This window comes from Lactuca serriola, chromosome 9, assembly GCF_051521515.1.
Source record: "Lactuca serriola cultivar US96UC23 chromosome 9, Lser_US96UC23_V15, whole genome shotgun sequence".
Lineage (NCBI taxonomy): Eukaryota > Viridiplantae > Streptophyta > Magnoliopsida > Asterales > Asteraceae > Lactuca > Lactuca serriola.
In genome coordinates this window covers 27,446,319-27,473,162 of record NC_136416.1, presented here as the reverse complement: position 1 = coordinate 27,473,162, position 26,844 = coordinate 27,446,319, and the positions used below count along the sequence as shown (strand labels likewise).

General features: G+C 31.3%; 1 protein-coding gene and 1 pseudogene across 1 annotated transcript; one reads left to right on the top strand and one right to left on the bottom strand.

Annotated features, from left to right (window-relative positions):
* Positions 1-4,330: 4,330 nt before the first annotated feature.
* LOC145074798 (uncharacterized) lies at positions 4,331-6,777 on the bottom strand. The gene is made up of 3 exons (XM_079021121.1): positions 6,052-6,777; positions 5,872-5,960; positions 4,331-5,766 (listed from the first exon to the last, which is right to left on the bottom strand). The coding sequence occupies exons 1-3, from the start codon at positions 6,191-6,193 to the stop codon at positions 4,441-4,443; spliced, it is 1,557 nt and encodes a 518-aa protein (XP_078877247.1). The 5' UTR covers positions 6,194-6,777; the 3' UTR covers positions 4,331-4,440.
* A 17,348-nt stretch (positions 6,778-24,125) lies between these two features.
* LOC145073517 (fasciclin-like arabinogalactan protein 4 pseudogene) lies at positions 24,126-25,547 on the top strand (annotated as a pseudogene).
* The last annotated feature ends 1,297 nt before the right edge of the window (positions 25,548-26,844 follow it).

Here is a 26,844-nt window from a genome sequence, read left to right as displayed (position 1 = left end):
TCAATCCATAATCAAGAGTTTAAATGGCTAGACCAATATACACGATGAAAGACCTTTTTACCCTTTTCTTAATTGGCCCAGTCCATTAACACCAAAAGCCCAATAGTGGCCCAACATCCTAAATTGGCCTAAAACCCCTCATGGGCCTAACCTAAGAAGGTCCAATTTCCTTAATGACACCCAAGGTACCAAATAGGCCTAAGCACAACAAGGCCCACAAGTCAGAAACTAGTGGCCCAAAAGCCCTAAACAGTGCATCATGTTGTGACCAATCCTTGGTCACGTCATGAGACATGCCCGATCTGGTTCTGAGGCTCACTCCTGACTCAGACGACTCAGCGGGGATGGTGACTGATGCTCACGTCGTGAGAATTGTCTGAAGCCAAAACCTCTTTTCCAAAGTTCTTAATCCTTTCAATCCTCAATGTCCCCTCTTCCAAAAGTTAAATGGGACCCTAATGGTTCATAAAAATGCTTGCTTTATGGACATGTGTGCACCATGCATGTCCCTTCACCATCTTAGGTCAAAAGTGCAAAAATAGCCTCAAGTTCTCATGCAAGCTCTAATATTCTACCAAATCCCAGATCTGAACGATATAAGACTCAAAGGACCACTTGAATCCATAAAGTTACTAACTTTATGGATTTCCTCCACTCTAACCAAGACAAATCACAAGAAAATGGACCAAAAGCCTAGATCTAGCCATGAAATGCAATAAAGCTTGGGTCTTGATACTTCTTACAATGGTCCAAACAAGATGAAAGTTGATGATGATGATGATCCCAAGCAACTTCCTTCCCAAGATACTTCTTCTCTCATTTTCCTTTTTTTCCATAAGCAAAATACTCAATAACTCAAGATGACACAAAAACTAGGGCTTCTAGAGGCTTAGAGGGTGAGAGAGGCTGATGATAGGTATTCCTAGCCTCTTATTCCCTTAAATACCTGACAATTAGGGTTTGGGGTCATTAAGAACGCTCACGTCGTGAGACTCCAAAGATGTGGGTCAACAGGTCAATGGTCACTCACGACGTGACCCCCAAGATCACACATCGTGAGAACCCTCAAAAATTCAAAAGTGAGTAAATTTAGTACCTTAAGGTTTGGGATGTTATATATATATATATATATATATATATATATATATATATATATATATATATATATATATATAGGGAAAAGTTCAATAGAGAACCATAATTATGGGTTCTTCAAGGAACCAAATCTTTTTTTCAATTTCTAGAGCTTATTCTTTATCGGAAAAAAAATCTAAAAATATCTAAATTCATATATTAACATTGTGAATGTGAAAAATATTTTTCGGATTCACCGTGTGAATCCAGATTCACGTTGTGAATTTTCGAAGATTCACATTGTGAATTTGACGTAAAAAATCGAATTTTATATCATTGGAAAAAGGATCAAAAGTTATGAATTTCTGTATTTTTAGTTTTTTTTTTATAAAAAATAAGTTCTAAAAGTTGAAAAAAAGAGTGGTTCCTTGGTTAATTATGGTTCTCTATTGAACCTCACCCTATATATATATATATATATATATATATATATATATATATATATATATATATATATATATATATATATATCCCAACCAAATTTGTAAACAAGTTTAAAATATGTAAATGACATGGTAAACTTGTAATAGCAGTCAAAACACATAAACCCTAAGTTCATTATTATTTTACACAATATATTGAGTTTGTTGGCAACTCGAAGACAATTAAATAATTTGTTTCATAAAATCAGTGATAACCCTATAATAAATATACGGTTGCACATTCTACATGAACATGGCGGATCCAACGTGTTAGGAGTGGGGGCACGACCTCAACAGATTTTTTCCAAAGCAACTTTTCCTTATTATAACGTTAAACCGAAGAGAAATTAAATATTTTCTTAGTTTTTGTTCCTACAAATCATCCTACCAAGTTAAATAGTAATATGTGTAAAATTTAATGTTCATTTAATGATATTTTAGTATATTAATATGATATATGTCATCATTTAATTGGGTAGGAGGATTTGTAGGAAGAAAAGTAAGAGGATATATAATTTCTCTAAACCGAAATATAAAACTTATGAGAAATTAAATTGATTTCTACTTTTTATGCCTATAAATGTTCCTATCCAATAAAATTATGACATGTGTCATCATTACATATTTTTTTTAAATAACTCATTAAGGCTATATTAGGAATATATCAAATAAAATTAAAATGAATGGTGATTTGTCATAATTTTAGTGGATAGGAATAATTGTAGGCATAAAAGGTAGGAGGTAATTTAATTTCTCAAAACTTATATAGACAATGTTTTAAAAACCGGTTTTTTAATTGAACCGGTCGGGTGACGTTTTTCGGTTTAACCGGTTCAACCGGATGGTCAAACCGGTTTTATATTTTTATATGTTTTTAATTATCCTGCATACATTAATTACAAAACTTGTCATATTTTTAGTATTACAAACCTAAATAGAATGCAAATATATAAAAACAATCATTATAGAAGTCAAAATTAAATAAAGAAGCCCAAAACAAACACAAAAATCCAAGAATGTCCGGTTCAACCCGGTCCATTCCGGTTCAATTCAACCGGTTGAACCGGTTTTTTACCAAAATCGGCCGGATCAATCCGGTCAGGAAATCATTATAAAACCAGTCCAAATCGAACCTCCCTCAACTTTGGTTCCCGGTTCGAACGGTTTTTAAAACACAGAAGCCCCCCAATGCTTTGGATAACTTTTGATTGGTATTACCTAATTTAAGTGATATAGAAGCTTTGCTGATATTAATGGTAGAATATTGTTGGTTAAAGGGAAGCCAAAATAGTTGGAAAAGAAGCATAGTTGTAGAATTGTAGGGGATTGAATGTAGTACACTTGGGCCAAAGTCTAGATGGTCATTTATATGAAGCCTACTTGATCATTTATATCAAGCCCACTAGACATTAGAAAAAAAACATTTGATTATTATTCTTATTATTGCGTTTAGTTTACAAGTTTATATTGGCATTAAAATTAATAAGTTTATCTGAATATTTATATTTCTAAAAATAAAGTTTAGTCTTGAATAATTTGGTTTAAAAGTTTTGTCAAAACTACATTTTTGAAGACTTTATCGATTACAATAAATCGTCAATGTCAATTTGCTAAGTGATCAAATATATCATTTAAGATAAAATATAAACTACTAAGGTGTGATCCAACGAATTTTACCAGACTCACCGACTCAATACCCTAATAAAAAAAAATCCTAGATATGTCCCTTATATGTAGGGACGGAGGCAAACTTTAAGTTAAGAGGGCACATGTCCCCTATGCAATGTTTTAAAAATCGGTTTGGACCGACCGGTCGAACCGATTGGACTGAGAATCGGGGAAAAGGTCGGTTCAAATATCATCGGTTTTACATCGATTTCTGACTCGGATTGAACAGGCCGGTTTCTAGAAAAAACCCGGTTGAACCGATCAGAATATACGGGTTGAACCGGTTAAACCAAATAAAAATACATGGAAAAAAAAATCATTTGCATAATAAATTTTGGTGATTTTTTTCGAATCTATATAGTTTTCTCCAAATAAAAGCATATGATAAATGTTATAAAGTTTTTAATGTATTTGGAGTGATCTATAACTTATCTGTATGTATATTTTTAACGTTTGAACTTGTAAACGTCAAATACATGATTTATATATCTATTTGTGTATAGAAAAATAAGAAAAAATATGAAAATTATAGAAACCGGTTGACCAGCCGGTCGAACCGGTTAAACCGAAAATCGATCACTATACCCGTGCAACTAAAAAACCGATTTTTAAAACATTGCCCCTATGCCATTTCAATTACCTTATATTTTGTATTAGAAAAATAGGCATAGAAAATTTATTACTATTACTAGTATTATGCATGCCTTCAACCCAACCAACCTAATTACTCAAAAATCTCAAAAGTAAGTTTGTTATTAGGTGGAGACCTATTTTAAATAACATGTCCTCTTTATATTTTAATAACACGTTATCTTAATTTTTAAGCTTTAAACTATAAACTTAAAATTAAAGTGTAAATGCAATGAGATTTATTAAAAGGTCATAAAATGTGGCTTGATAAATTTTTTTTAATATCTACAATCATGTAATTTTCTGAAAACAAGACAATTATGTTAAATCTATACCATTAAACGTAATTAATGAATTGTGAGATTGAATGTAAATTTGTGAATTTCTTAGGGAACACAATAAACATTTGAATTTGAAAATTAGGCTACCCGTATTTTCACAGATAAAAAGCAAGTGAAAAACAAACTACATCATCATTCGTAACCAAATACAGTAAAATACGATTCTCATTTCTCCTAAATCAAAGAATAATATTTACAAGTACAACATTCTGAAAATTATCAGATTGAATGCGATTTTATAAACCCTAACTACATTCACACAACAATTCTTCTAAAATTTCATCGAGAATCAAATCTTCCAAATCAAGTGCAACACACTCGGAATCCAACTGCAAATTCATCCAACCATCGTCGCTTCCCAAATCCCTAGACACAATATAATCCAACGACTCACTCATATCCGGTTTCAACTCAACGAGTCGACTCACACGCTTCCAGACTTCATCAACAAGAACTTGTCCAGATGGAGCAGGATGAATGCGGCATAAAGAAGACAACGATTTCGGATAGTATGTCAATGATCTTTCATACATGGTAACCAAAACATCATCAACCAATTCAAAGATGAGTAGTCGATGAGATAATTCACTCAGTTCCTCTTCAAATTGGTCTGGATCATGAACATATTCAGATTCTATTTCTTGAAATAAAAAAGGATTTAATAGTTGATTTGATGAACACCATGTTTGTTCAAAACCATTCTTGATGAAACCTGATCTCTCTAGAATCCCCTTCACATAACTATAATCATCATCATCTTTGTATTGTTTTTTTCTCTTTGATGACTTTTCAGTTTCCTTCTCAAGATTTTCTTCTGAGATGTGAAAATCTGACTGAATTTCTTCTTCTGAAAGATTGTCACTTTTATCCATTACATCTTCATTCAAACACTCACAATCTTGCATAGAATTCAACCCTAAAGGAAAAGAAACCGGATTCCTTGTAACAAAACTTGGTTCTTGAGCATTTGAAAAGTTGTCACTTATGTTTGTTAGCTTCAAGCTTCTAGAAGGTCGAAGAACACCTTCATTAGTGACATTAAAATCAAACAACCAAGCATATCTATCTCTAGATTCATTAAGGGAAGATGCTCTTTTGATAAGAACACCATGATTGTTGAAATCATTGTTTGAATAATTTGATGAATCTGATTTCTTGGATTTTGATTTCTTGTAGAACTCATTCAGCTTATCTTTGAGGGTTGTTGGCTTCAAATTTCTACCAGAAGGAAAAGAACCTGATTTGGTTAATTTTGGTTTTGTATCAGAAAGTTGGGAGGTTTCTTGTAAGATATTTGTAAATAACTCTTTGTCAACTTCAAACATTTCTAAAATATCCCGAGAATCCTTATTCTTAACATTACTAGGATTTGATACAATATCTTGATTTTCAGGAAACAAAATGATGGGGTGAACCCATTCATTGCTTTCTGAATGATGAACTGAATAAGTCCTTTGTAACCTTGGACTTGATACAGCTTCTTGATTTTGTTCTTCAGAAACTAATGCTTTTATACGAGCTTTTAGTGACTTTTTTTGGGTTGAGCTTGTTTTTTTATTACTCTTATCCACCTAGTAAATATCATCAAGGAACATCTATCATTCATTATGTTATTCTCTATTGAAACAAGAAACAGACACTTTTGTGTTATAAATATTAAAGAACATATTACATACCAGTATATGACTTGTTTCTGGATCTAAAAGTTTTACAAATTCAAAAGGATCTTCGTTGTCTGATGATATCCTTGTGTATCTTCTGTTGGCTATAGAAAATAAGAAATAGAAGTACTTTCAATACAGATATAAACAAATGGTTGTGTTTCTGATAATTGTGAAGTAATCAAAATTAAATACCTTTGTGGTTTGTATTATGGGGAATTATCTTCTTGACATTAGAGTGCCAGTATTGGTGATGAAGAGCATGAAATATGCCAGATATGCATCCTGGATGATTATTATCAAACTGATCTCCATCTGTCCACAACATCTTTCCCATTTTTTAACTGCTATGATGAAATTTAATGAGCCAAACTTTCGAATTTTCAATATAAAATCTTGAAATTTTAACAAGAAGCACAACAAACTTCCTTAAACAATTCTGTCTCGTGTCAAACAAGCAGAAGCATGACACCAAGATAGATGAGGAAAATAAAAAAGGAGACCGAAGAATAGTTATATCAGACTGGAGGAGAACAGGGGAGAAAACGAACACCCGTAAGAGAGGAGAAAAAGCATAAACCCATATTCTTGATTCAGTCAAGCATTTATTCAAACACTTGGTGCGCAGATATAATTATAATAAATATAAAACGTACGAATTACTGTTGGGTGGTTGTTCAATAACTATCTAGAAACGATGACGAAGAGATCTTTACACAAAGACTGTTGATTATACGTTGATAACAGTAGAAAGAAGTATGAAGTTAGCATGCGACACTTTGAGAGAGTCGTGTGTTTACTATGTCAAAAGATGACATGGAAATGGAATTGAAGAAGAAGAATAAGAAGCCGCCAAAAGGAGTTTGGGTTTACCCGTCAACCGCTCACACGGGAAACGGGGAATATTGACCAGAGAATGAGTTTTTCTTTTCCTCTGTTATTAAAAGAATGCTCACGATTTTCAGTATTTAAATTATTTTTCATATATGTAAATTACACATTTTAAATTAATGATTTGTTATTCCTTTAAAATAATAGGTATTTTTAGCACTTGTAATATTGAAAGAATGAAAGTGATGTTCTCATAATAATCCACTAAATAAAATCATACAATAAAGACAGTCATGATATTTTATTTAGTTTGGTAGTTTAACCATAATATTCTAACTATTTTTTTTTCTTATCATAACCATTAAAAATTTCACAAAAACTAATCGTGTTAATATCTTATCATCTTATATCATGTTTAAAAGTAAACAAAATTGTAAAAATGGTCCAATTGTTACTCATTTTATATGCTTTGTAAAAAGATTGAAAAATTATAAATTTATTCTTTTTTTAATAAGTTTTGTTGTGGTTTTCATATTTTTCCGTTAACTTGATTGTTATTTTTTTTAAATGATAACATGGACCATTTTTATAGTTTTTTTTTATCAAACTATAAAGACTATTGTTGCATATCCATTTTTTAATTTTATTAAAATATTATATATTAACAACTATTATTTTTAATATATATTATTAATATATTAATAAATAATATTTTATTGGATTATTAATTATTTTTTGTTAATTCTTTTTAATTCTTGTTTTATCTATTCGATTATTATATATTAACAAATAATATTTTATTTGATTACTAAATACTTTTAGTTAATTTTTAAATTTTTTTCTAATGTTTTTATTGAATAATTATATATTAATAAAAATTATTTTATTGGATCATTAATTTCTTTTAGTTAACTTTTTTTTTCATTTATTTTTTGTTGGAGTAATAATTTTTTATTGGGTTATTATATATTAATAAATAATATTTTTAATATATAATATTTTTGTTCTAATAAATATTACATTATTGGATTATTGATTTCTTTTAGTTAATTTTTTTAATTTCTTTTTTCTAGATTAATTATTTTTTTATTGGATTATTACTTTTAATTTATTATTTTTTCATATAATAAATATTATTTTATTGGAATGTGATGCGGGCCCTAGTATGGAGGATCAGACTCTTGCGTTCCTAGAGGCTAACGATCATGTGACCAAAAGAGCTTCACGGAAATGGTCATAACTTTGGCTACAGGCTCCGTTTTGGGCATACGACCAGTCAAATTGAAGCTTGAAACGAGGAGCACATCATGATAAGTACCCGAAGGGGACTTACCCAGTTTTGAGTCCAAAAATTGCTTTTTAAAGGAAGATGTGAAGAATTTTGTTATTTTTCCTTTGGGTTTTGTTTTTGAGTTTGTATTTGGCTCATGGACCTTTAGGGTTTTGTTTTAATTTATGTTTTTTATTTAACTATTACTGATGTAATTTGTCTGGTCGATCATCAGCTTTATAAACTTCCAAAAATTTAAAACCAAAAATTTTGTTTTCATAATAATAAAACAATCAACCAAAACATGTTCATAAAGCCATAAAGGAAAATTAGAGTATGTCAATCAATCATCTCGATACATCAGAGTCAAATAAAGCGGAAATCATGGTGTGTGGGATGCAATCAACCCGAGCTCTTCCCTTTCAATCTGGAAGTACCTGAAACACAATTGACAACCGTAAGCACGAAACTTAGTGAGTTCCCCAAAATACCGCAGACTATACATATCTGTCAGCTCAATCCTGTGTCAGGTCTATTTCACCCCTGAGTCTATTTCAACTCATGTGTCGACCCAAAGCCGTACCGGGTCTATTTCACCCTCGGGTTTGTTTCACCTCCGAGTCTATTTCAACTCACATGGCAGCACAAGGTTGTACCAGGTCTATTTCACTGTATATATATATATATATATATATATATATATATATATATATATATATATATATATATATAGCAAACAGACACACATGCATATAACATATACAACAGGAGTCACAAAGACTACAAACACATAGCATATCCTAGTGTCCTACAGTATAGTGAGCAAACTCACCTCAGTCTGTTGTCAGTCAAACAAATGATCGGGCTGTTGAATCGAAAAATCCCCGCACTAATCAATAAAATAAAACCCCAATTAATAATTGGGCAATAAACCATAACTAAGAATCTAGTTCATTTACCCAATACCCAGGGTAAAAGACCATTTTACCCTTCCCTCACTTGGCCAAATAACTGAGGCCCAACCTAATAGCACCAAAAAGCCCAATATGGCCCAAATTCCTAAATGATACCCAAAGCCCATTATGGGCCCAAATCTAAAAAGGCCCAAAGCCTAATAATGGCCTAAGGTCAGAAAGACTATTTGCCCAACAAGGCCCAAAACTATAATAGTCCAAATATTGCTCAAGTCATAAAAGTCAACAAAGTCAACAGTTGTTGAGTACGCCAATCGTACTCAGACTTAAGCCCTACGTACACCACCTTTGGCCAGTACGCGTTGCATACGCCCAACGTACTCCACAACAAGCCCAACTTGCCATTAAGTGCTTAATTAGTTAAGTCACTTAGTCCACTTCTCATATCTGATCCTAAATGATGTCTTAACACATAAAATTGGCAACTTTACTCCTTTGCATGTCTTAATGCGACCCAATACTCAATAAAACCCATAATAAGAACCCTCACTCATGCATGGTCCAATATAGAACATCAAGATTGCATTTTTATGCACAAGGGACCTCAAAAAATGCTAAGATATACCATCCCTAGCTTCTGGAGTAGCTCATACTCTTATGCATGATTTAAAGGACCATAAAAAGCACAAAAACAAGACCTAACTAGATCTATCAAAATGAACCGTCAAGTTAAGAGATTTATACCTCCAAAAGCTTTCCAAGTTGGTGATGATTCTGGATCCACAAGCTCTAACCACACCAATGCAACTTCCAAGAGTTCTTCTTCCTTCAATATCACCAAAAACACCTTTAAAGTTCACTTCCAAGCTCAAAAAACTCAAATAGAAATAAGGATTTTGTTCTTAGGGTTTGGAGAGGTGGAGGCTGGTCATAAGAAGGTCCAAGAGTAACTTAAGGTGTTTAAATCGGGCATAAACCCTAAAAACTAGGGTTTTCCCTAGGCAACCATACTCCCTGCGTACTTCCACGTATGCCTCGTGTATGTCGGTGCCTTCGTGACCAATATATCGAGCCAGCATGCCCAACAAACTCCTAGCGTACGCCCGACATACTCGGCTAGGGACCAAAATGCAAGAGTTTTAGGGTTAAGGGCAAAAAGGGAAATAACTGAAATGCAAATGTTACAATTCTCCCCCACTTGAATCAAACTCCGTGCTCGAAGTCCATCGTTGTGAACAAATCCAGATAATGCTCCCACATTCATTATGAACCATTGCGGTTCTGCCATTTCACCTTTACAAGATCCACTGGCTTGTTTCGCAGAGCCTTCTTCTTCCTGTCAAGGATGACAATCGGTCTCTCGATATAATTAAGGTGATCATCCACCTGAATATCCTTCAATGGAACCACCGCGGCATCATCAACCAAACATTTCCGCAGCTAAGATACGTAAAACATGCTATGGATCCGACTAAGCTCATCGGGAAGATCAAAGCGATAAGCAACCCTGCCCACCCGGGCCAAAACCCTAAAAGGACCGATATACTAGGGATCAAACTTGCCTTTCTTACTGAATCGGATGAAACCTTTCCAAGGTGACACCTTCAGGAGAACCATATCCCCAACCTAGAACTCTAGATCTCATCGGTACTTGTCAGCATAACTCTTCTGCCGACTCTGTGTTGTCTGAAGTCTACCTCGACCCTATTGAATCAACTCAGTAGTCTTGAGTACCACCTCAGTACTCCCCATGACTTCTTGACCGACCTCACCCCAATATATCGGGTCCTACACTTCCTCCCATAGAGCATCTCAGAGGTCGATCAATGCTGGTGTGATAACTGTTGTTATACAAAAACTCCACCAAAGGGAGATACGTATCCCAACTCCCACCGAAATCCAATACACATGCCCGAAGCATATCCTCCAAGGTTTGGATTGTCCGCTCACTCTGTCCATCAGTCTGTGGGTGGAAAGTCATGCTGAAATGCATATGAGTACCCAAATCTTCATGAAACCTCTTCCATAACCTAGAAGTAAACCATACATCCCTGTCTGAAACCACTGAAACCAACACCCCATGTCGCGCCACAACCTCTTTGATGTAACTGTCGTCCAACTTCTCCACAAATATACTCTCCTGAATCGAAATGAAATGTGCGCTCTTGGTCAATCGATCCATCATTAATCATATAGAATCCACTCTACGCGTTGTCCGTGGCAACTTCATGATGAAATCCATAGTAATCTCTTCCCATTTCCAAACGGGAATGTCTAACGGTTGCAACTTGTCGTGAGGTACCTGATGCTCAGCTTTTGACCTGAAACATAGTTACTAGTGTTCGTGTATGAAGAGGGATGTGGCCTAGTTTGTAGAGCGATGTTTGACCTGCCGGAAGGTCAAGGCCGAGCACTAGTGCCCTCATGGAAAGTTGCAACCCTTAGAGGTTCCACTACGAAAGTGGGAGCAGATCACCATGGATTTCATTACAAAAATGTCGAAGACTGCATGGGGTTTTAATGTTATCTGGATGACAGTGGATCGTTTAATAAAGAGTGCTCACTTCCTAGCCATAAGCGAGGGATCTTTTGCAGAGAAGCTTGTTGATATTTATGTTCGAGAGGTGGTGGCTCGACATGGGGTGCCGAATTTGATTGTGTCAGATCGAGATGTTTGATTTACTTCTAGATTCTGGAAGAAGTTTCACGAAGAGTTGGGCACCCGGTTGCATTTCAATACTGCATATCATCCGCAGACCGATGGGCAGAGCGAGCAGACTATTCAGACACTCGATGATATGTTGCGTGCCTGCATTATTGATTTTGGTGGGATACGAAAAGCATAAGGTTGTAAGGATTTTGTAGATTACTAAATACACAAAAATAATGTAAATGTTAAAGTGAAACTCTTAACTCGTGTTATATTACCAGGCTTATAGTGGAACGAATGGTATTAACATGATCTTTATTTAGTGATACGGATAGTGGATTCCCATGCATAAATATCATGTTGTGAAATCTTATTAAAATTCAAATCAATTCACATAAATAATGAAAGAAAACCAATGTGCATGGAAGAAATAACATATTTATGTATATATGGCATCCTTGTTTAAAATTGCAAATATAGCGTAAGTGTCAAAGTAAAGAGCAAAGATGAAATTTGTCTTCTATAGATCACTTATAGATCTATAATGAGCAATAAAAACATAGAGAACTAGTGGGTAGCATTACATTGAGCACCTGGTGTACAAAGTTTGCTAGGCTACTTTCACATACAGAAATTTAATTTCAAAATAATAATAATAAAAAACAACAACCCCACAAACCATTATGTGAAGATAAAAAACAATATAATTGAGAAAAAAAGTGTACCGACTGTGATAGAAAATAATCTTTCCATTGCACATATAAGTTATGGTCAACTCCAATTCCATGGGAAATCCTTAAGTTTGTGCACAGAGAACAAAAAAAGTTTGGTTAAAATCTATAGGTATCGAATGGCAAAATATAAATAGCAAGATTAAGAATCTCAGTAAAATTGAGGGAATATACGAAGATAATTTCATTGTCCTGATTTCATGGGATGTATTTGCTACTTTCCAAATTTATGATAGAGTGAATGAGGGGGAGATAAGTTTGAACGCATCTCCAAATGGAATGACACAGCTAAACTCCTGATTTTCAGCAAAGAAAATAAAAAGAACGAATAAGATGGAATTAAATTAATGTTTGATGAGAAAAAAAGGAAGAACACATGGAGTTTATATAGCAAAAAACACAAGCACACACAGAAAGACCGTAGAGAGAGACCACATTTATGTTTTGTGACTTTATTTTGAGCAAACTAAACCAAAAAAGTAAACAATAATTAAAGAACTTTAAGAACATAGACATTCTTACCTTCATAAATCAAGTTTAATTATGTGGGATTGAGGGTGACTTCAAAACCATCATAGTTTCTATCATTGCATATACGTCGGTATCTTCAAAAACACAAATGACTACTGTAAAAGAATAAACCAAAAAAATGAAAAAAAAAGGAACCAAATGAGAAGTGATACAAAGCTTTTGATGAACCCTAAAATCAATCGGTCGAGTGTTATTTGAGCAACATGTAACGAATCGTGTAGGAGGCAAAAGGTAGATGCAAGGAAGGAAGAAGCGTGTGGAAGGATTAAAAATGAAACTAAAAACCCTTGATTGGGGAGATATACAGAAATGGAGGAGATAGAGATTGAAGAGCAGAGGAAAATGTTACTCTAGCTTTATTTGAATTCGTTTGCATAGTCATATCCATACACATTTGCGATAAGCAGAAAAATTAGAAATTAGGATTCCTGATTTTTTGTCTGCCTAATATAAATGAAATTCAAATTTCTTAGCTGATTTATCGTGATATCATATTATTGATCGGCATCCACATTGAGAGGGTGAAAATGAGCGGGAAATAGAAATTTAGGGAGCATATGAGAATGACATGTGACAGTCAATGGGTTTAAAAAAATGACATGTGGCAATTTAGGAGTCTTTTATTAGGATTATATATCTATATATATATATATATATATATATATATATATATATATATAGCTAGGTTATAATGTGGATGGACAACTATTGTGCGGACGTAGGGACATTGTTATTCTATGAGAATTACTAAGAGAATAATTTGTTTAGTAATGCGAATACATTCAACCTCACACAAATATCGTCATTTTCATGTATTCTCACTAATTCTTATTCATTTTTGTTCTCACACACCGTTTTTCACTCATGAATACGACTCAATAAACATCCTAACAACATTCTGATAAAATGAGAATAATAATAATAAACCTATAATAACCTTATAGAGGATTTAATTAGTGAGAATGCGTGATAATGAAAATAGTTATGTAAGATTGAACGCATTCATATTATCAAACAACATGTTTTCTTTGTCATTTTCATAGAATAACATTGTCCATACGTCCACACAATAGATGTCAATCCACATTTGAACCTAGATCTCTCTCTCTCTCTCTCTCTCTCTCTCTCTCTCTCTCTCTATATATATATATATATATATATATATATATATATATATATATATATATATATATATATATATATATATATATATATATGCTTTTGAAAACTTGTGTAGGTGTTTTGGAAGCTATATGAGGCAGTTGGTCTGGGACGGGTAAGTATGTCATCTAAGTCATCTCACCAAATCACCAAATCACAGATGACTTACTTTTTTAGAAATGTAACCGAGATGTTGCTCCTATAACACATTATTCATACATATGTGATTGGTTTTTCGTCCAAGGATTAACATTGTTGTTTTAAGGTCGACCACCTTTGGAAATTGTTTTGGAAGCTAGAAGAAGTCATATTTATTAATAATGAAATACTTGAAAATCTGCAAAAAAAAAATTATATGTGGTGGGGATATAAAATGAAAGAGCACTGAGATACCTTGGGCTTATATCATTAAATTTTGTACATTTTGGACAATTGACTGATTGAGGCACTTTCACCTGCTATTTACGTGACTACATGTGTATGTGACTATGTGTATGTCACTGTGTGTGTGATTGTGTCTATATATGATTATGTTTGAATTTAACTTTGGGGATTATGCTTTTGATTTTAGTTGTCATAATGTTTAATAGTAATGTAAGATAAGAACGTTCATCGATTTTAGATGCCAATAAAACATACATCAAATATGACACTTTTCATATAAAAAACTTACGGTGAGAATAAAAAGTCAAATTTAAGGTTTTGTATGTGCTTTGAATTTTTTTAATTATTTTTCACGTTTTTTTTCAAGCTTTTGTTTTTAACATAGTTATTGCAAATTATATTCTTTAGTTGTTGTAAATGTGTAATAATATATGTACGGTGTGTGTATATATATATATATATATATATATATATATATATATATATATATATATATATATATATATATATATATATATATATATATATATCATTTCATTATCATACATACTTATAAAGCTATTATTTTTTCTTGAATCTCATGCATTTGAAACTCCCTTTTTTAACTTCCTCAAACCACATTCATTTGAAACCCTCATTTTTAACTAATGCATCTCAAAAGTTTTCTTAATTATGATTTAACACTCAAAAGTTTTATAACTTATATTGTGTACATACTTATAAAGCTAGCATTTTTTCTTGAATCTCATGCATTTGAAACTCCCTTTTTTAACTTCCTCAAACCACATTCATTTGAAACCCCTTTTTTTAACTAATGCAACTCAAAAGTTTTCTTAATTATGATTTAACACTCAAAAGTTTTATAACTTATATTATGTTTAATTAGTATTTAATGAAAAGTTTAGTATAAAAATGTCAATCTTTTGTGTCTTTTGTGTTATATAAAATCTTACATGTAAGAAGAATTTGAAGATATTGTGATTAAAAAGTTTTCATGTAGTTGAAGCATTCACGATTCAAATATGATGATTTGAAGAAATGGGTTATGTCGATCCAAATATGATGATTTGAAGAAATGAGTTATGTCGCATCGATGGTAATTGTAATATGATTTTTTTCTTTCAACCAAAACAAATGAAGCTTTTCTATTCTTTCTTTATATTCAGTTTCTCATTTAATCTTTATATGTGATTTGTGTGTATTACTCAATCTTGAATGTGACTCTCCAAACATCAATGTTTTGCTTAGAATATCTTTTTGATTCTTCTTTTTCAAAAAAAATATTTTGATTGCAGGGTAGTGAAGAATTATCATCAAGTTTCTATGGTTGAATGGTGTTAAATGAAGAAAGAAGATTCATAAAATGGATATAGGTTTTTTTGTTTGAGCAAAGTTGACGAATGTTAGTTTTTTCTTTTGATTTAAATGTATGTTTATGTAACATCTTTATTTATATATTCAACTACCCAATGCTCTTATTTATTTGATTGTAGTTTTTCTATTTTGATTATGTTTATTTTCTATTATATTTTTGTTGGGTTATCCTACACAACATATTTAAAAGACAATATTTAAAAGATAACATAATTTTGAACATTTGATATGTAATTATGATAGACTTATCATGATATGTTCTTCATATGAAAGTAATTTATCCATATTACTACGAAAAAAATATATATAACATTTACAAATATATATATATATATATATATATATATATATATATATATATTATATGTGATTTGTTTAACATGTATATGCACCTATGTATGTTATAAATTTATAATTAAATATCTTTATGTTTAATAACTGAAGGGATTAAAATGATGCATCAAAACCAATTATTTACACGAATATAATAATAATAATAATAATAATAATAATAATAATAATAATAATAATAATAATAATAATAATAAATATACATTTCTAAGTACCGCATTCATTTGAAACTCACACTACAACTCAAAAGTTTTCTCATTTATGTATATTTATTAGTTACAACTCAAGAGGTTTTAACTTATGATTATTAATTAGTAATCACTAATAACTTTTTATTTTCCTTTCTTTTATAAGGTTGTAAAGTTTTCTCATTAAAAACATTAATATATTTGAAGAGATTTGTGATTTAAATATGAAGAGTTAATATAAATGATATAATAGATGTTTTAGTGTTTTTATGTTATTAAAAGTTATAGTATTTATTTTTCATATTTTTTTTATTATTCATTGTATATATATCTTTTTAATACAAATGTCATAATAGATGTTTTTCTATTTTTTATGTTACTAAAAGTTGTAGTTCATATTTTGTTCACACGTTTTGTTACCCATTATATTATCATTCATTTGATATATAATTTACACAATATAAAACGGTTTATAAAATTATCAAATAATTGTATATATCACAATGACTTAAAAATTAAACTATAATGTTTAATAAAACTAATATGTTAACTATATGTTTGCTTTACTACTAACATTTTGTTTCAAAGTAGAAATATTAAATAATAATTTGGTAAAAGTTTTTATTTTAACTATATAATTTTATTCTCGCGCAACACGTGGGGATTCGCCTAGTATACTTATAAAGGAAACATTTTTCCTTTCACCACATTCATTTGAAACTTCCATGTATTTTTTCCTTTCACCACATTCATTTAAAACCCCCATGACTTTTCAATATCTTTCTAATAATATTTATAATTTTGTTAATTAAGTTAAATAAATATTAAATCTAAAGTGTAGTCATATATAAGCTAAATTGCAATATTAAAATAATATCATTACTTCTACTTATAAAGTTATGTTTTTTAACTTTTAACATATTATACTTAATTTATTAGTTTTAATATATTGTAGGATGTAAACCATTATCATTTTAAACATATAATTGTAGAACAATTTGTATAAAACACTTAAATTATTAATTTAGATTTACAATGTCAACTTAAATATAAATTTTAGTTTAACTTAAACAACCCAAATAATATTTTGTAAATAGTTAAAAGTGATAAATTGTAGTGTCTTTCTAATAATGATTATAAGTTGGTTAATAAGGTTAAATAAATATCAAACCTAAAGTGTAATCATAAATAAACTAAATTTTAAATTTGAAATAATATATTTCTTTTTACTTATAAAGTTATATCTTTAACTTTTAACATATTATACTTAATTTATTAAACTTAATATGTTGTTATATGTAAACCATTATCAGTTTAAAGCTACAACCTTTGAACAGTTTGGACAAAATACTTAAATTGTTAACTAAAATATAACATTACAATGCCAACATAAATATAAATCTCAGTTCCATTTAAAAAACAAATGAATATTTTATAAATAGTTAAAAATGATAAATTGTAGTGATAAATGCAAAAACTAAATTATAATCTCAGCTTAACTAAAATATTACTAAACATAATTTATGATGGTTAAAAGTAACTCTATATATACGATTATATTGTTACCATTAAAATCAAAAATAATGTTTGATATTTTAAATAATTATAATGATAGAATTTAAAGCATTAAGCAAATCAATTTTAAAAAATTAGTTAACAACAATAACAACTATAAATAACATTAAACCATATATTATATTTAATTTTATTCATGTGTAACTCGCGGATAGAAGTCATTCAAACGATTGAGATTATGAAGTTATAATAGATGTATATATTATCATATAATTCAAAATAACCAATATATTATATCAATTTAGTATACAAACTATTTTATCACATTTAACAACAAGGTTATTGTTATATTAAAAAAAAACATATATTTGTACAGACTTCAATTATATAGGAGTTTCTGCGCATTACAATGTTAACATAAATATAAATTTTAGTTCCACTTGAATAGCCAAAGAATATTTTGTAAATAGTTAAAAGTGATAAATTGTAGTCATAAATGCAAAAACTAAATTGTAATATCAGATTAACTGAAATATTTCCAAAATATATTTTTATAATCGTTAAAAGTTTCCAAATAAGTAGTTTAAAATAACTTACAATAACAATAGTTAAAAATAATTATGTATAAATGATTATATTGTTACTTTTAAAATAAAAAAAATAATGTTTAATGTTTTAAATAATTATAATGATAGAAATTAAAACATTAAGCAAATAAATTTTAAAAAAATTAATTTACAATAACAACTATAAATAACATTAAACCATATATTATATTTAATTTTATTCATGTGTAAGTCGCGGGTAGAAGTCATTCAAACAATTGAGATTACGAAGTTATAATAGATATATATATTATCATATAATTCAAAATAATCAATATATTATATCAATTTAGTATAAAAATTATTATATCAAATTTAACAACAACGTTATTGTTATATTTAAAAAAGCATATATTTGTAAAGACTTCAACTATATAGTTGTTTCTGCGCAACACGCGGGCATTCGCCTAGTATATATATATATATATATATATATATATATATATATATATATATATATATATATATATATATATATACACACACGCGCGCGCGCGCTCGCTCAAGCATGTTATCCATTAAGGAGTTATAAGAAAAAAAAATCCGTATTTGTCTAGAATAACTAATATTTGTTGATATAATAAGTCTTCTTTTATTTATGTAAAAATTTCTATACACATTTTATTATCCGTTCAAACTTTTTAGTCGTTTAGGAGATAAAATAGGAATAACTTTTGCTTTTTAAAATTTTATCGATTCTAAGAGTTAAAAGGTGGAATAACTATGATTTTCTATAGACTCCCTTAACACATGCAATAATAAAAGACATAACATCTCCACAATTTATATACACCAGAAACTAAACCACCTGTAGTATTCACGGTCCACCAAAAAAAGACTAACTGACGTTGCATTTTTTGTGCTCATAGTTTCATTGCTTCCTATTAAAAGATTATTCGTCCAGAATGAAATATAAAGGGTTGGACATTTCGTGCCTTATTTGTGTCAATTCCACTTGTGACCCCTATTGAGTACGGTATAAATTCCACTAGGTTATAACAACTCATTTCAAAGGTTATTGCAACACATTTTTCTTCACTTCCAAATAATGGTTACAATGAGGTGTAATGATAGCCAAAAAGAAACTATTTGCCGAAAACAAAAAACCATAAATAGAAACACACGACAATAAATTATTTTTCGGATGCACTTTAAGATTTTTTTTAATGGAATGCTTCTAAAATAAACTATTCACCAAAAGAAAACTTATCGCTGAAAAAAAAAACATATTTAACGTCACCGAAGGGAAACAAATCATCAAAATGTCACTATTTGTCGATGAAATTATTTGGAGTTAATATTATGAGTAGTTAATTGTAATTTGTAAAGAAGTGACACATAAATAGATTTACCAACGTCTAATGATTATAAAAACTAAAAAAATATCAATGTAATTTGTTTAACAGTTAATGAAATTTATGGTTTGATTTGATAGCCGCAAAGAAACTATTCACTTAATTGAATTAACCATTACCCATAAACAAGTCGTCGTCGCTGCTTTGCACGGGTAGACAGCTAGTGTGTGTGTGTGTGTATATATATATATATATAGGCTTAGGTTATTTTGTTTTTACTAAGTATTGTGTGCCAGAATGCACATATCTGGACCAACGGATGAAATTAATCAATGAACATGATTTGAAAGTGTATGATATTAGAATGGGGTAACATTTACCATATAATCACACAATTTTTAGCAAAAGGGTATTTTGGACAAATAACTACATTTATAAAAGGAAATTTTCGGATTTTTAGGGATGATTAATTCTCCTAATTTAAAAAAAAAATCTTAATTTTTTAATTAATTCAATTTAATTTTTTACCGATTTTATTCTATCAGAATATTTTTTGTTAGATTGATATTTTTTCAGAATTTTATTCTAATAAAATATTATTGAAGAAAAACAAAATTCTTGAATCAGATGTTGAAAAATAACAAACATTCTAATATATTCTTATATATCCGAACTTAAATACAAATTCATACATATTCTTACAGACTAAAAGTCTTATACATTTTAATATAGTTATAAATATTCTAAAAGAATATCAACAAAAATGAATAACATTCTTAAAAAATAACAGCATTCTGCTAGAATACTCTCGTTCTCCATGTTTTCTTTATTTTCCACATCAATGGCAGCCCCTTCAAAACCTAAATCCAAAAAAACAAACATAATCAACTTTAAAATAGTATAACTTTCAGTATATTCTAACAGAATAAAACTATAATTCTAACAGAATGTGTTAGACATTAAAGACTTTTAATTTATTCTAACAGAATGTACTCGAGTCACTTGATCAAGTATTCCCCGAGTCATCTGATCCAAATTATCGACTTAATCTAATTACAATGACTACATTGTAGCTAACATAGAGGACAATACTTTGGAAAAAGGTCAACTTATTACAATTTAGAATGTGGTAAATATGACAGTTCACAGATCACAAATGTTTCTGAACAAAGAGTGCTAAAAATACAGCTGTAATATCGCATGTTCGAAGGACTATAACTCAACCAATATTAATCAAATTTAAATGACTTCTAAACCTAACTTGGAGCTAACACAAAGGAGAATATGCATAAACAAATTTCATATCATTCCAAGCTAGTATGAGAGAGATATGATAGCTCAAATATTACAAAAAAAAATGGCTGAAATATTTGATTCAAGCATTTTATCAAACATTTGGCGGGCAAATCAGATGCACAAATCTTTATACTCCATTTGATGAAACATACAACATATGTAATTAGTAAATACATGAATGTGACTAAATTTACAATAAAAAAGATAATACAGTGTATACCTGGAAGCCGATTCCTGCACAAATCTTTATACTCAATTCACAAGGCTTGACTGTTTTTCCTCTTTTCAATCGCAATCTTCTCATCAAGGATGAAGTTAAATCAAAGGATAATGAGATTCATGCTTCTGATTCTATCACCAGTTCATTACGGAAGTTGTTCATTGATGAACCAGAAGAATCTTCTTCGTGTTCATCATCAGAAGCCGACGAATTGGAAGCTCTACCTTCTGGAACTTTCTGTGTGTGGAGGCCTAAGACGGAAAGTGGATCATCACCTGTTATGCGGGTGGAGTAGTTCTACCGGGTCTCTATGTGTGTGTGGGTACTGTATGAGATGAAGAGGGAGCGTGCAACCCTAATCTGGAGGGGGTGAGGTTTTAAAACTGATATCTTTATTTAAAAGGGGATATTATTTAATTGTATCAATTTACCATAATTAATTATAGTATAGATTACTATTATACCCTTATATTTATTATTAATGATTTATTTTTTTCCTAAATTCCTATTGGTGCATTCATGCACATAATAGTTGCTGAAAACATTTGAACCTAGCTCTCTCTCTCTCTCTCTCTCTCTCTCTCTCTATATATATATATATATATATATATATATATATATATATATATATATATATATATATATATATATATATATATACTTTCGAACTTAAACAATAAAAATAGATACACAAGAAACATTTTTGCATTTTACTCGTTATAATAGGAATAAAATCATTCAACTTGCAAATGAAGCATAAATGATTAAAACAATTAGAGTTTTCCCACTAATTACTTAGTATTCTACCGGTTAAAGCAATGAACTCTTGTTTGGAAGATTCAGTGTTCAAGTCTTAGAGAAGAGGGTATGTGAGTTGGACGGTCGGAAAACCTATTTTAGAGTTTTTCCCACCAAATCAACGTAATTAAAAACTTCTAAAAGAATATTAACAAAAAAAAATTTATGTATGTCTTTAGGTTTTTTACTCTTTTTTTATTGTTTTATTTAAATTTATCTTTTTAAGTTTGGGTTTGAACTTGGTCCATCTCACGACTTTTCTAAGGCTTTGGGTATGTATTTGAGTTCACATGACTTCTTTTCTTTGGATTCCAGGTTTAGATATTTTAGAATTTCTTTAGGTTTTTAATTTTCATATTTCTCTTTTTGGTTTGCACTTTTAGCTTTGGGTTTCAATATGAGATCTTAGAACTTCGTTTTGGATTTTGTTCTTAATGATGGAAATGAAGAAAATATAAGAGGAAAAGATGTTTCAATTTTGATCCTTTGAATAAAGGTAGAATGAGAAGATATGTTGGAAGATAAATGCTAGGACAAACATACACTTATGGAAGAAACTTGTAGCTTACCCTAACTTATTTTAATTATATGATATCACTATAGTGAATAAAATAAGTATAATATCCTAATAAAATATTACATAGATTGATATTTATTGATACGTTAACAACTCTATCTACATAGCAAAATATACAATAATTCATCAGTCTATTACAAAAATAGTTGTTCTATATTAAAATGAAATTAATATTTGATTATTTCTTGTAAGCTACCCTTGTTTTTAGAAACAGGATAACTTAAATACTGAAAATAAAACTTTATTAATTTTATTTTAATTTTAATTAGTATATTATAATAAACACCATTAAACTAATAATAATATGGTACAACGAAAGTAAACGTTGTATCTTTTATTAAAATGGGCGCATTCGATCAAAGTGTAATATTTTATAAAAAAAATTAACCACCACATATTTTTAAAGGCTTCTTCACTTTAAAAAAAAAAATGAAAAATAACAATATATATTTAAAATAAATATGGGACCACTTTGATAGGATAAATTAGATTACCAACCCATTGAGCATATGAACAACTTTGTCTGTAGGATTAATTATATAAAAGTTATTCATTTTTTTTAAATCTAATTTTTTTTTTTCGTGAAGGAAAAAGTTTAGAAGTAGAAATGTATTTACTCAAACTCTACTTTTAACTACTGAGTTATTGACATTATGATATTTGAAACAGATCGTGGTTATTACAAAAATTCAAATTGTTGTAAATTACTACGTACTATTAAGAATGAGCAATGTGTAGATAAAAACTATAAGTTAAAATTTTTGGTGTTTACATCCATATGATTTCACATTATTAATTCTTTTGAATCGAGTAATTTTTGGTAAATTGGTCAAAAATAAAAATCAATTTACACAAAAGAAATAAAGCAAAATATTTTATTTGATATTAAATATTTGTCCTAATTTAATCTTATCTTTCTTCACAATTTAATTTTATTTGACATGACTACATGTCCATGATGCAACAATTTGAGCTTAATGGTTATTCGTGGGCCTCTGAAACAACGACTTTGTCAGCCCAAAAGTAGTCTAAGTCCTATTGTCCTAAGTTTATACTTTATGGTCTATTTAGATGATTTTAAATCTTTTGACTTTAACAACTTGAAATCGACTAAACTTAGGTTTAGAAAAGTCGCAGTATTTAATTTCAGGCCCATATTGACATTTTCTTCGAGACCCATTCATTTGAAAATATACCATTTATGTAAAAATAACCTTTTACCCATTGTCTAATTATTTTTCACTAATTATTATTATAAATAAGGATAGAAAAATAATTGAACTTGATATAAGAACCAAAAATGATACAAATCATGTAATAAGGACTAAAATTGCAAAATGTTTTAAAAATGTACAAAAGGCAATAAAAAAAATAAAAATCAGAAGGATCATTTTTGTAATTTACTTATGCAACTAGTTTCCATCTTCACTTCACTCGTGTTCATGTATAAACATAGAGGGTTCTCAGTAGCTGTTTGTTTAAAGTACAGGGACTTAATATTCGAGCCAGACAAAAGTGTTGCTTTCAATTAGAAAACATTATCGTCATCATTATTCATTATCATACACAATCATACATCATCACCACCATACAACAATACACCATCATCACCAGATCATACCCCCTCCCCTTTCCCTTTTCAACCCAATACCCTTCCCTTCCCATCGCAGGCTTTCCACTACCCCTCGGAGAAATGGCAATTTCTCTGTGTATTTCCCGTTTTACCCTTCTGATACACATTTATTTACTCTCCTACCTCCCGGCCTTCATCTCCGCCGTCAACATTACCCATCTCTTATCCCCTTACCCAGATCTCTCCAACTTCTCCGACCTTCTTTCCACCACCAACGTCGCCGACGATCTTTCCCACCGCACCTCCATCACCCTCCTCGCCGTCCCCAACTCCTTCCTCCGCTCTTCTAACCTTATCCGTCGCTCTTCCTCTTCCTCTTCTTCATCCACCAATGTCGCCGACGTCTTCCGCTACCACGTCCTACTCCAGTACATCACCCTCCACGACCTCCGCCGCTATCCTCCATCCGGAAAACTCATCACCACCCTCTTCCAAACCACCGGCCGAGCTGCCGACACTTTCGGCTCCGTCAATGTCACACACAACCCCGACACCGACACAACCACCATCCGATCGCTATCAGCTGACTCCCAAACACCCAACAACAACAACGCCACCGTCATCTCCCTAGTCGTAACCTTACCTTACAACGTCAGCATCTTCACTGTCAATTCACTCATTCTCCCATACGGATTCGATCTGATGGCGGCGGAAAGTCGTCCACCGTTGGGGCTTAACATCACTAAAGCCCTAATCGACGGCCACAACTTTAATGTAGTGGCGTCAATCCTTTCAGCCTCGGGAGTCGTGCAGGAATTCGAATCGGAAGCAGGTGGAGCAGGGATAACCTTGTTCGTGCCTACAGACGATGCTTTCGCCGATCTACCGGCCACCGCAAACTTCCAATCCTTGCCGGCGGACAAGAAAGCCGATGTGTTACGTTTCCATGTGTTGCATTCATATTACCCACTCGGGTCGCTTGAGTCAATAGTGAACCCGGTTCAACCAACCCTAGCTACTGAAGATAAAGGAGCCGGAAGCTTCACATTGAACATTTCTCGGGTTAACGGGTCGGTTGCAATCAGTACGGGTATAGTGGAAGCTTCCGTGACCCAAACCGTATCTGATCAGAACCCGATTGCGATTTTTGGGATTTCGAAGGTTTTATTGCCGAAAGAGATATTTGGGAAGAAAGAAACAGTGGTGGATGCTCCGGCCGCAGCTGGAGCTCAGTCGCCGGTTATGTCACCTCCGCCGCTGAATTCTCCACCGGACTTTTATGGTCAGTCGTGGCCGCCAGGGCTCCGGGAGGAAGTACATTCTACGGCGGGGGTAGGGATCGTAAATTTGGGATTGTTGATGTGTACAGGATTGTTGTATGTATTAATATGATATTATATGAATTAAAATTACATTTTGAACATGAATTATTGGAATACAACCATAAGGCTATCCAGAATGGGCTGTCCCCCATGCCCGGTTTCCTACGTGGCAACCCAAGTAACGCGTGAACACCGTCCCGGTGTCTTTGGTTGTGACGGGCTGCAAAGACGGGCCAAGACAACGAATCAGATGAAGGAAGCAGCAACGTCGACTTTTTAACCGTTTTTTGTGTACCTTGGACCTAAAAAAAATGATTTAATTTTTTATTTTAAACTAACAAACTACAACTATAGATACCATTTATTTTCTTCACACTACAAAAACACACAACTTTATTATATTTTCTCATTTTTTTCGACCTATGGATCCAAATCAAAATAACTCATTCATTTCAAATACTTAAAACACTTCAAATGATCTATATTCAAATCTTAGTTACATGCCATTAATATCATTATCAATCCAATAACCTCCATTCATTAATTTCATATCACCCAAACTACTACCAACAACAACCAATAATTCAATCAATCTCAATTTAATGTCTTTCAATAACAACATTCTCTACAATTTCAACCCCAATCTTTTCAGCCTCAACCATTTCACGTGCAACCTTAACAACCATCTCAAGTAGGGATGAACAGTTTGTACCAAATCTCGATCTCATACCTGTACTGTACCGGAACCGGTACCGAACTGTACCGAATTTAAAAATATGGGACGGTACTCCGTACTCCAAATTCACGAAATTCGGGGTTCGGTAACGCTAGTACCGGTACTAATATCGAAACTGGTACCATTTTCGGTACCCGTGATGTTAATTCGGTTTGGTATTCGGGATTGACTTTTGATTAAATTCGGTTTTCGGGAAATCGAAAACAGTATTGGTCGGTATTGGTTACGTCCCACGCTCATCCCTAATCTCAAGTCCTCTTATTTCAATCACAACCTATAAACATCGACAACGATGACAAATGGGTCCAAGAAATACAACAACCAACTCGAAGAAGGCAAAAAAAGGAAAAGATCCGAGAGAGAGAGAGAGAGAGAGAGAGAGAGAGAGAGAGAGAGAGAGAGAGAGAGAAAGAACTACACAATGGACCTAAGACGAGGAGGAAGCTTTAGCGAAAGCTTGAATTTTCATATCGCAAGACGATGACGTCGGGAACGCGCAATCGGGTCAAAGTTTTTGGAATCGTGTTCTAGACCACTTTCATGCGTTATTAGGAAGGGAAACGGAGCGGACATATGATTCGGTCAATGCAAAATGGCATGACCTACAAGCGACTTGCACGAAATTTAACGGCATATTTTGATAATCTTAAAAGTATGCACAAAAGT